Raw genomic sequence first — 12,635 nt, forward strand, 5'->3', positions numbered from 1 at the left:
CTTTTCAGATACATGGGATATGGCATTGGTATTGGAGGCATCATGCATGACACTTAAATGGTTTGTCTTTTCTATGCAACCATATGCAGAAAATGATTATTTTTATTGAATCTATGGCATGGGATCTGTCATGTGGAGGGCCACAAGAGTCTGTTGTCAGTGTTGTTGAAAACTTCTACATAAAGAGCCATATAATGTCTACTTTGAGAGCCTGTTGTAGTGGTTAGAGGATTGAACTTGATCTAGGATATGGGAGACCCAGGTTAGAATCTTTACTCTGCCATGGTAGCTTGCTGGGTGATCTTAGGCCAATCATACACTCTCCATATCTACCTCACATGGTTGCTGTGAGGATAAAATGAAGAATAGGAGACTATTGTAAGCTGCTTCTGGGTCCCCAGTGGGGACTAAATTGTGATACAAATGAAGGAAGATAAATAAGACAGACCACTGACTGAGATCATCTAAAGGTTTGCAGTGGGCTATCATCAGCTGCTGCTGATACCCAGCTATACATCACATTAAATAAGTTTCCAGAAGCAACTGTCTCTGAGTTAGGACATTATGAAGCTGTGGTTACATGATTTAGAACACACTGAAGTGTAATCCTGACAAGACAGAGGCGATGCTGGTTGGGAAGGCTGAGATTCTGAAAGGAGTTACGTTGCCTTCTTTAGTGTTGCTTCATACCGTAATTCACAAACTCAGTTGAGCTTGGGAATCTTTTTGAAACCAGCTTGTTTTCTGGAAAAGGAGGCAAGTTAGGTGACCAGGCTGCGGTCACACGCACTAAATAATCCACTTTCAATACAATTTCAGTGCACTTTCAAACTGGATTTTACTGTGTGAACTGGCAAAATCCAGTTAGAAAGTGGACTGTAAGTGGATTTAGTGTATATGACTGCAGCCAAAGTTTCCTTTTTCATCTTCATTTGGCATGAAAGTTGTTCACTTTCTGAAGCTCAGTTGGTTTGGCCATTCTAATCCATGTTACAGGCACCTAAAGATTTTACTGCTGTAATATATGCTGCTTGGGGCTGCCATTGAAGACAACACGGAAGTTTTTGGCGCAGAATATGGTAGCTGAACTATTAGTATTTCTGCACATTATGTCAAGCTTAAGATCATTACACTCGGTGCCAATTTGCTTCCAGTTTTAATTTCATGTGTTGGCGTTAACCTTTAAAGTCCTCCTGGTCTGGTGCCCTCCTGTCTACAGGAGTGGCTCCATCCATATAAGCCTATGCAGAAGCTGCAGTCATCAGCCCAAGGCTGTCTTTAATATAGAATTGTAAGAACTGCTTTTGCTGTGTCTCAACCATTCTTGGTGGCCTCTCCTGTTCCATGAAATGACCTGCTCAAAGTATATGATACCAAGTACTAAATAAAAAGGTTTTTTTTAAAAAAAAAATGACCTACTTAAAGAAGTGAGGAAGGTCCCTACTTTGCAAAGGTTTCAGAAACTTTGTAAAGCATTCAGGTGGGTAGCCATGTTCGTCTGAAGCAGTAGAACAAAGTTGGAGTCCAGTGGCACATGTGCATGCACACAAAAGCTTATACCCAGAATTAAACTTTGTTGGTCTTAAAGGTGCCACTGGACTTAAACTTTGCTTTGTAAGGCAGAGTTACTCTGTTGTGCTTTTAATAACCTTTGATTGGAGGCTGGGTAGTTTGATAAATGAGCCTACTTTTTGTAGTTGGTAATCTATTTTTGTTCTAGTTTTAAATGTAATGTGGTTGTCATATTATGTAAGCCACCTCAGGTCATGTAGATCGGGCAAAAAGTGGAATATGAATATTCTAAACAAGCACAATATTAAATAAAAAGCTGGTTAAATTAGTACCAACATAATTAAGGTTCAGGGTGGAGAAAATTAATGTCAGCACATTATGGGTTGTGTGACTCAGTTGCTGATACCTAATTAAGGGGATGTGAAAGTGAATAACGGATCAGGGCAAAAAGATGCATTTGGGGCTACTGTGTTAAATTAATTTTTTTTTAAAAACCCCACACACAATAGCATCTGCTTCTGGAATGTAAGTGTGGCAAATATCTATTAGGAGGAGGGAACACAATAGCAACTGGTGCAGTTGGAGTAGCAATAGGTGGATAGAGGTGATTGGTGAATCAACCCAAATGAGATTTATTATTATTATTTTTTTGTAATTGGCTGACCTTTTCTCACAGTCTCAAGGCAATAGCTTCCTTGTTTTCTCTGCTGTTTTTTAAATGTCCTGTAGTCACACTGCCACAGTCTGGGGGATGACAGAGCCAGTGCCCACCTCACATGCTGAAAAGGAGCCTATAGGAAGCAGAGAGCCAAGAGAGCTGCTAATCAGGATTAGGTGACGGTCAGGCAGGATGGGATCAGGCTTGGACCAAGGCTGTTGCTCTGGTTCTACATCTTTCTGGAACTGTGGGCTCCATGATGCCACTAATGTTTCTCTGCCCCTTTCTCCTTCTAATCATTTGTTTGAAAATTAACATGTTACATCTTTAATTAGAGTTGTGAAGGTAGGCTAATTGCTGCCCCGACACTGCTGTCAAGGGAGTAGTGCCTGACTAATAAGGAAAATTTGGAGATTCTGTGTACAGGAACGCAAACCCACTAATTAACTATTTGAAAACAGATGAACAAGTGGGGGACCTGCAAGGGAGTGCAGAGGGCATCTTATTTCCCCCGTTCTACTATTTTCTCTTTCCCTTCCTTAGAAGCTCCCATAGTCTCTTCCCTTTTCCTGCTTCTTTTCCTCCTTCCCAGCCAACCCACAGTTATCAGCCCTTCCTTACCTTCTGCTCTCCCTCGTTTCCTCCCCCTAATGTTCTCTCCTTAGGAAATCTATGGCTATGTTCTATGGTGCTAGCTGCCAGGTCCATTTGTGTGGTGGAGAACCCGCAAGGACTGAGAAAGGGGCACCTTACTTTCCCCTGTATTGTCCTCCCCACAATATATCCTTCTGGCAACCCCCATATCCCCACCTTTCCATTCTTCCTTCCTACTCACTCACTGTCCTACCTTTTCTCTTTGACTACGTTTATTCATTTATACCCCACCTTTTTCCACAATGTGGACCCAAAGCAGCTTGCTGACATCATTGTCTTCTGACTCTGTGAGCTGTGTTAGGCTGAAAGTGTATGACTGACCCAAGGTTACCCAGCAAAGCTTCTGTGGCAGAGTGGGGATTTGAAACTGGGTCTCCCAGATTCTAGTCTGGAACTCTAACCACTACAACACACTGGCTTTTGTAGAGTGGCTGCTGTTGAAAAGTGGCAAGCAGCCAAGCCAGGGTGAGTCATGGAGCTTGCATGGTATCAAGTTGCCTGCAGGGCCTGGCACTGATTCCCCCTCAAAGGTCAGAACAGTCCTGGAAAGGGCCCTGCTCCCTCCTTGTCTTTTACTAACAGAAACTAACTGGAAATACTGTTGTGGTTGCCTAGCAATGGCCATTGAAGGCATTAGTTTTTGTAAGCTGGGGGCACTGCTTCTATTATTTGGGGAATTTAACCCCCAGGTTTTTGGTTTGGGGTTGTGGGGTTTTTTTAGATTTCAGATTTTTCTACAACTCTGGGGCTTTTCTCATGTTTATAGAAACATCTGTCTTGTCTGTTCATGGCTCCTGTCTCTGGATTTAAGTATCCACAGATTTGGCCATGTTGAAAATGTCTTCCTTAATGTCTTCATGGCAGTGTTTCCCTTTTTCTAATTCTTCCAAAGTTGACTCAGTTTAACAGGATGGATGTTGCTTTTTTGGCCTTGTACCTGCCAATGTGAAGAAAATACATGACTTAGTGCAGTATAGATCTGACACGTGTTGGTGTATATGGGACTGACCTACAGAGAACTGATACCAGATGCAGCTTCATACTGCTTTCCAGTCATGAATGCTGGGTCAAGATCTACTTAGGTTATATTTATGGATGTGTCTCATTAAAAACCTATGCAGTTATTACTTGTAGTTGTAATAGTGAGGAGGGACATCTCTTACAACAGGTGTATGCAGCTAAGAGACTGAGTGCTGCTGTAGGTTCTGCCCTCCTAATTAATCACTTCTGTGGCATGTAGTTCAACAGGACACTTACAAGTCAAAAGACAGATGTGTGCAGAAAGCAAAAGGAACCATGTGTCTGTTTCTTCAACAGACTCATTAGTAACCAGACTTTAGTCTCATAGAAGTGACCCTGCCTATAAACATCATCAAATTCTGCAGTACATAAGTTACAGAATAGTAATTTAAGTATAATTTTCCATGGCAGCATTCTAGTTATCATGTGTGTTTATTTACTATTGAGGATCGTAACTTCATTTTTAATTTTTATGACCAGATAACTCCATTATGTGCTTGTGTATAGGACGGGATCAAACACATTTATGCATACATGACTGCTTATCTGTATACCTTTACTTTCCTCCATTTCCATTTGAATTATAGAATGTTTTTATCAAAAATATTCAGTCTTTGTGTGTAAAATAAATTTCATTTTCATTTTTATTACAAAAAGTAACTTTCATATTTGTACTTCAGCATATGTTTGTTATGTACTGTTAAGTTTCCCCCACTTCATTATTTGCCCACTAACTCATAATTCCAGTGTTTATGTACTCATTTTCCTGCCGTTCTTACATAACTTACGTAATATACATGCACAATTGTACAGTCAAAGCACAAAACATGGTTTAATTTAACTGTGGTGAGTGTGAATGGATACAGATCCTATTCCAATCACAGTGCTTGGTTAGGATCTGTCAAACCAGGATCTGAAATCTTGGTTTGAAGTTGCTTTATTGAAACACAGCTAGTGTTCACCATGGTTTTGTGCAATGTGCAAATGCAGGCACCCTTAGCATCATCCTCCCTGGCTGCAGAACAAAGGCAATGAAACCTCATTTGTCAAGGGGAAACCAGGATTTGAGTAATCATTTGTAAGGTGAATCCTGGTTTCACAGACAATTAAAATAAACTTTTTCATTATGTCCAATCTGAGCCAAAACTACCCAGTTTAAATGACAATACCATAGAGTTTTATGGTATTAACTCTCCCAGAATACTGAAAGCAGCTCCACAAAATGTCATAAAATTAAAAGCTCACATTTTCTGAAGTTCCCACTTTCTGCCTTACAAATTAGCTGTTTCCAGGTTAGAATTATCAGGCAATTTATTTGATTAATAGTACTTGGGTTTGGAACATTATTCCTCCTGAGACTTGCAATCAGATGTTGAGAGAGCTTTTTCAAATTTGTTGTAAAAGAAACTTCGGAAAGCATTGCTAAAGCTATGCAGGGCTTTATACTATGCTCTGATTTACTCATTGGACTACTGTAACATTGGTCCAAGAAAGATTGAGATTCTAAAAACATATTGAATGGGAAACTTGAATCATAGTCCCTTAAACAATCTTGAATTGCTAATTGAATGTATCAATCCAGAATAATAAAATGTTTTGGTTTCTAACTTGCTACAAAATCTGTTGCAGGTCGCTCTTCACTTTTCCCTTTCGAAGATGGCTTCTTAGATGACAGTCATGGTGACCAGTCTTTATCATCAGGTCTCAGCTCTCCAACTCGTTGTCAGAATGGTGAAAGAGTGGAACGCTATTCTAGAAAGGTGTTCGTTGGGGGCCTGCCTCCTGACATTGATGAAGGTACTGTGCAACAATGATGATGACAGGTGGTGGGAAGAGGGAGTTATCTTCTAAAAGCAGCAAGCTGGCTAGCAGAAGAGGCAACAAAAGGCAATTTTGCTTACTTTTTCTTCCATACAGCTGCCATGTGTCTGCTTTGTCTTTTTAAGGTTTTATGTATCTATTTATTTATTAGATTAGATTTTTAAACCACCCTCCCCAGCCAAGGCAAGGCTCAGGCTCATAAACATTTAAAAACAATAAAACACAGTCGTTACTTTAAAAGATGATGCTAAGAATTTCAGTGGTGTCATTGCCTCATGGGGAGGAGTGGAGTGGACATGCCAAAGGATGTAACCGTCACTGTCCTTAACCAAATGCCTGGTGAAACATCTCTGCCTTACAGGTCCTGCGGAACTGCATCAAGTCCCACAGGGCAGAGAGTTCCACCAGGTTGGTGCGCCCTGGCTCTGGTCGAGGACAGCCGGACATCCCTCAGGCTGGGGACCAACAGTAGATTTTTATCTACTGAGCACAATGCTCTTTTGTGGGTATATCAGGAGAGGCAGTCCCAAAGATATGTGGGTCCCAGACCATTAAGGCCCTCTGTCCCCGACCTGGGAGGAATGAGGTCAGCCACTTCAAGGCTACTGCACGAACTCCTACGTTGGCGAGGCAGTGGGTCAAAAGATCATGATCAGCCATGTCAAATGCTGCTATAAGATCTAGTAATAACAGCAGCACTGACCCACCTCGGTCCAGCTGTCTGTGGAGCTCGTCTGTGAGGACAACAGAAGCCATCTCTGTCTCACGGCTGGGGCGGAAGCTGGACTGGAATGGATCCCGGGCTGACGTGTCTTCCAGGAAACTCTGGAGCTGTTCTGTTGCTGCTTCCCCAATTGCCCAAAAATTAAAGATTCATATGTGGCTGCAGGGGGTGGGGTGGGAGGCGGAGGAGGAGACAATAAAAATTGAGCTTTTCTGCTAGTACTTTGCAGGTACTTTAAGTCAGTGTTTAAAGGCATTCCACACTCAGGATTTTTAGCTTTATATATTAATAAGTAGCATCTTCAATTACATCTGGAAGACAATGGGTAGCCAATATGATATTATTGCTCATAGGTTTAGTGCTCACTTGTCTAGGCTGTTTACGTGGCTGAATGTTCTTCCGTACAAAAAGTCTCTTGCAAATTGAAAACTAAATGAGCAGGGATTTCCGCCCCCCCCCCGGAGGACATATTAGTCACATGATTTCCCAATTTTTTGTATAATTGCATACTGGGAAAACAGTGGCCTTTCTGAGGGATGATTGTCTGATAGCAACATACCATTCTAGGTAGTTTAACCCAAATTAATGTCCCTTGTAGCAAAACATTAAATGACCAAACTTAAATTTATGTGGGATATCCATTTTCAGTTCACTTAATATTTAAGCAGCCACAGAATCCTCCACTTTGGATTGGGACAGTGGTGCTGAGGATACCCACCCAACTTAAACCAGCTTTCGAGGAAATAGGACTGGGGGGGAGATAAGGGATTGAAAACTCCACCCTCCAGAGCCATGAACCTGAACATGGGGGGATGAAAACAGGGAAAGGGGGAGGGAGCTCTAAAAGACTAAAAGGTAGTGGGGAAGAACGGCATATTGCAGCAGTGCAGCCCTGCGTCATTTTGCAAGTGAAGCTCTGACTTCTGGCTGCAGGCGGACCATTTACATGAACACTTACTTGCAGCCAGCCCCCAGTGTGAACAGGAGAAAATGAGTCTGGGGAGGGGCTATAGCCAGACAACTCATGCCTAGATTAGGCACAATATCATGGGGATGGTCCCACTTACTCTGTGGGCTTCCCACTGCCTGTGCAGGGGGAAAAATCTTTATATTTATACAGTCAAAACTGGGGCCTCTTGTATTTTAATATTATAAAGAAAATACTACAGAGTTGATTGAATGGCTTCCATTGTATGAGGTAGTTTGGCTGACACTAGAGAGGAATTTGTATTCAGCAAGCTATAACTGTATGCATGGTAAAGAAACATTAAGACTGCTATACTAATTTTGATGGAATATAAAATATGGAACATTTGTATCTTTTGGGCACATATGAAATATGATGGTGAACACTTATAGAAAAGATGGGTCACATCTTGTAAATTAGGATTAAAGGCATGTCCTAAATCTGAAAAGGTTGCAAGCTATTGGTATGCAGATACTTTTTTAAAAAAAACTGACAGCATCTGCTTATTTTAACATTTTCCTTTTGATTTTCATTTTTAAGTTAGTTGTTTGTTTTGTTGTAGACGAAATCACGGCCAGCTTTCGTAGGTTTGGACCTCTTGTAGTGGACTGGCCTCATAAAGCTGAAAGCAAATCGTACTTTCCACCTAAAGGTAATTAGCTTAAATCTTTTGGATCAGGAATTTCTTTCTATGTGTGTGTCTTCTGTGCATGAATGACAAACCAAAACACATGAAATATGTTTCCATTTAGTTGCGGCTGAATGTAGATAAAACCCACAGCTCCAAGAAGGCTGTTTTTTAAATAGGACATTTTGCCAGTGATTGGTTTTAAATGTCATATCGGAGGCTCTTTGCATAATTTTTTAATCCTTTTTCCTACATAGATGCTTCACTCTTGATTTAATGGGGTGGTGGGGTGGTAGATTTTTTGTGAAAATTCTCCTTATTGCTAACTTGTGCATGCTATGATTCCATTGCAATGATACACTAGTTAGATTATAATGAAGTTAAATTTTATTTATTATTAATTTTATTTGTAATTTAAGCTATAATTTCCTATGGTATTTCCAATAAAGTGCACCAATACCTTTGAAATTAGTAGACAAGCTGCAAGTACACAATCTTTTTTGTAATATTCAATGTTAAAAATTACTGTATCTATCCTGAAGGATTTTTAATATGTAATACAACATGGCTTTTTTTAGTGAATCCTGATAATCCCCCAAAGCATATTTAACTTTCATCAAAGAATTATACAGTGGATATACAACATGAGCATGTTGATAAATCACAAAGAAAGTGCATGTGTCCATGTGAATGAAGTCATGAGTTAGTATCCAGAAAGTTATGGCTTCGTTGTGTTTTATTTATCCAAGAGATCTTGGGGTAAAACCAGTTTCCATTTTGGCCTGGTCTGTTTTTGATGTTCCTTTAATAAATATCTGATTGTTGCTGATCTATGAAAGGACTAAACTGTAACTCTTGGAACTGTTCTACATTTGAGGAGACTAAAGTAGCACCGTCATGCTTATAAAAATGTTCTTGAGTAAGATATATTTTAGCAGAAGACAAGGGAACAGTCTCTTCCTATTTTTATCGTCGTTCTAATATGGGAAACAGCTTTCAAAGCCCCTGCCAGTTGCCCTAAATGTCTGTCTGAAAGTGCTAAACAACACTCAGCCACAACTGTTCCAGATTATTTATATCTGGCTTCTGAGCTATCTGTCAGGGCTTTCAGTATAAACCCTGCAGCATGATTATCCTGAAATCTGTTGGTCAAGTAACCTTACAATAGGTGGTTAGTTTGCAAAAACCTGCTTCCTTACATGAGAATATGCAAACACACTGGCCATACTGAAACCCTCTGGGAACAGTCTTTGTTGTGGTATCTCCTGCCCTTCCTAACCATCTTTTTATTCTCTGCCAAGGCTGTTTAAAATATAACCTTGCATTGGTTTCTTAAATGTAACCACTATATAGAATCACAGAGCTGGAAGAGACCATACAGACCACAGGTGGCCAAACTTGCTTAACATAAGAGCCGCACAGAATAAACGTTCGAAGTTTTAGAGCCACATGACGTGAACAAGTATTACAGACATGTTTTTATTGAAAAATATGCAAATATGCTTGTTAAAATTAACATTAAATGAGACTGCCAAAAACAAAAACAAAAGGGATAAAAATAGATATTGATAATGATATTTATGTGTCCAATGATATTTGTAGGCTGGGAGAATGCATTTAAAGCTGAAGTTGCTTTCTTTCTCTGCTCCCCCCCTCCTCAAGCCTACCCAGGAAGGGGAACACTGGCTGGGGGAGGGAAGACTGATCAGGGAGGCTGAGGCATGCTTCCCCTTCACTTCCCCAGCTGCCCTGCCAGGAGCCACACAGTATGTGTGAAAGAGCCGCATGTGGCTCCCAAGCCACAGTTTGGCCACCCGTGATATAGGCCATCTAGTCCAGCCCCCTGCTCAATGCAGGATCAGCCTAAAGCATCCCTGACAAGTGTTTGTCCAGCTGCTGCTTAAAGACTGCCAGTGAGGGGGCAGTCTTTAACTAACATCAATTAGTTGAAAGCAGCAATTTTGAAACTAAGCTCTTCTTTTGAGCATTTGGTTTTCTTGTGGCTTATGCCCATTTTTACAAAAAAAATTACCTCCATTGAATAACATGCTATGCTACTTTCACCCTCTGTGTCCTGTATGTTCCAAGTCACTTCTCATCCATTTTTGCAACACTTTGGTGTCGTCATGTTCCTCATATGGGGGGAAGGGGCACTTCTGTGAAAGACTTCCCAGATGCAGTTTCTCTTATTGGCTACAGCACTATGTTGCAAGAAGTTGCACCTGCTGAGCTTCTCCATATCACCCAGCAGCTAAACTTACCCTTTGATGAGGAGCTGAAAACCCCCACAAAGACCTAGGCTTTCTACACCTCTGTACTCCCATTTCTTCTTTGAGTTTTATGCTAGTTGTTGTGGGAAGTCTTCGGTGTATTGCTGGGAAAAATTATTCACAGAGCCTGTTGGGCTGCTTCACGGTGAGGTTCTAACATTAGGACTGAAGCCAGATCATGCAGGCCATCTGTTACAGAATGGGATAGCCCAGTACATGAAGAGAATCTCCAATATATTTAGGGTTCCTAAGTTAGCTTTGCAGTGGAAACTTGACAAAGGGGAGACAGGTTTTGGTACTGCATTTTGGGTCACCAGCTTCTACCACCACCAAGTTGTTGAAACCCTTTCATTTGCTACCAGCAAGGTACCCACCAGCCTCAACAGTTAGGTTTAAATAAATTCCAGTCTGCCCAGGACGGAGGGGCATGAGAACTGCAAGGAATCAAGTTCTAAAGTATGTCAGCTCTCTTCTCTCTGTCTTTGTCCCCTTTCCCAGCCTACATTGCCAGAGCTTATTGACTCTGGATCCAAAATCTTAGGCCTCCTGCAGCTTTTAGAAAGAGAATAGCTAAATCTCCTGCTTCTATTGCTGTCAGTCAAGCTTCCCACATCTTGCATGTTTGCCTGTCTTCCTGTTACCATGGCAATAGATAACCATCTAGGACCCATTCTACTTCCCCTTCCTCCTCAGGCTGATTTCCTTTATCAGGTTCTCTTATGTGTTGGGTATTAGTTTTGCTTCTTTTCCATATGTTACCCATAATTTTTCACCACCATGATGGTCATCAGTTGCTTCATTCCACTTAAATCTGGGACAATGAAATGCAGCTTGTGTCTCTTTCTTCTCCAGTGGAGGGAAGAAGGATGCAGAGATGCTGTAAGCATTGAGAAAGGCATCTTGATGGTAAACTTGCTGCCTATTTGCAAATGCTCTTCCTCTCCAAGCTGTTCCAGTGCTACATGCAGACAAGCTTTATGTGGTTGCTTGTGCTTGGTCTTTTCAAGTGATACAATTAGGGCTGCCAAATTCCCCCGGGGGGTGGATTTCCCCCCCGCTTTGGAGGCCCGATTTCTGCCCCCGCGGAATCGGGCCCCTGGGGAAACCCCACCCCCGCGTGCATGTCACCCGGATGTGATGTCGCACGCTGGGGGCGGGGCCACAGCCATTTGAGGGGAAAACATAGAGTTTTCCCCTCAAATGGCAACTCTATGTTTTCCCCTCAAATGGCTGTGGCCCCGCCCCCAGCATGCCCGGCGTCATGACGTCACATCCAGGTGACGTAGATGCGGCGTGCGCGCTTTGCGCGCGTGCGCACCAGGAGCTGCCCAGGAGTCCCCCGCCAAGGAGGTGAGTGCCATTTGGCAACCCTAGATACAATTGATGTACATTATTCCATTTTTGAGGAGATTTATTCACCTGGTTCATATTCTCCTAGTTTTAGAAGGTTTGGAGAAGTCTGTATTGAGCTGTGGATTCAGTTTATAAAGCTGTAGTTATACTGTTTCTGTGTGTTCAACCCCTTCCTCGCTCTAAAATATTGTTTTATGAAACTATTGCGGTTCACAGGACAAGTTAGGTATAAGAAACTGGGATGTTTAAGAATTCAGGATGAAGCAAAAATCTCCAAAAATGTATTAATTTTTTAATAATATTCCTCTTGTGTTCTAAGTTTTCAAAGCAAAAAATAGTACAGATGCTGTTAAGTGCAGTGATCTAAGCACAGGGTACCATTTTTCCTAGGGAGTAACCCTTTTTGCTTGTCTGCATCAGAAACACCAAATAATTTTATAGCACCTTAATTTTTTGGATACTTTTTCCCTTTGAACGTTCTGTCTAATACATATAGGATGAAATGTAATTTAATTGCTTTTTTACTAGTAGGTCACTTTCTCTGCTTATCTCAGCAGCCTGTGATTGGGAAAATGCTAGCAAGAGCTGCAAGTGCAGAATGGGGGTAGGGGACAGGGGCAAAGAAAGCGCTTGGTTCTGCTTTCCAGCTGCCTTAAATTACTGAGAAATCCAGTGTGGTGTAGTGGTCAAGAGTGCTGGACTATAGCTGGTGGTACCACTTCAAATCCCCATTCTATCACATGTGATGAACTGAGCTCTGACTCTCCAAAGTTTATCTTGGAATACATTTGTTTGCCTTTAAAGTGCCACTGGACTTCTGTTTTATCATGTTGCTGCCCACTAAATTGGCTACATCTGAATTTGCAAAGCTTATTGGATAATTCTGGGGCCACAACCATGTACTGTACCCTGAACCTCCTGGATGAAGGACAGAATAAAAATTGAATAAATACATTAATAAGTGACACTAAAATATGAATGTAAAAAAAATCAGGGCTCTTTTTGGGCAGGAACGCACAGGAATGGAG

The 12,635-nt window shown here is 41.4% G+C and overlaps 1 protein-coding gene across 1 annotated transcript in view; it reads left to right on the top strand.

Annotated features, from left to right (window-relative positions):
• Positions 1-12,635, top strand: part of LOC107110245 (cytoplasmic polyadenylation element-binding protein 3-like) — a 97,203-nt gene that overhangs the window by 64,989 nt on the left and 19,579 nt on the right. Inside the window, 2 exon segments of the mRNA XM_015410996.1 lie at positions 5,474-5,641; positions 7,919-8,008. Of these exon segments, the coding sequence (XP_015266482.1) occupies positions 5,474-5,641; positions 7,919-8,008 (258 nt within the window).

This window comes from Gekko japonicus, unplaced genomic scaffold, assembly GCF_001447785.1.
Source record: "Gekko japonicus isolate JY-2015 unplaced genomic scaffold, Gekko_japonicus_V1.1 scaffold335, whole genome shotgun sequence".
NCBI classification, from domain to species: Eukaryota; Metazoa; Chordata; class Lepidosauria; order Squamata; family Gekkonidae; genus Gekko; species Gekko japonicus.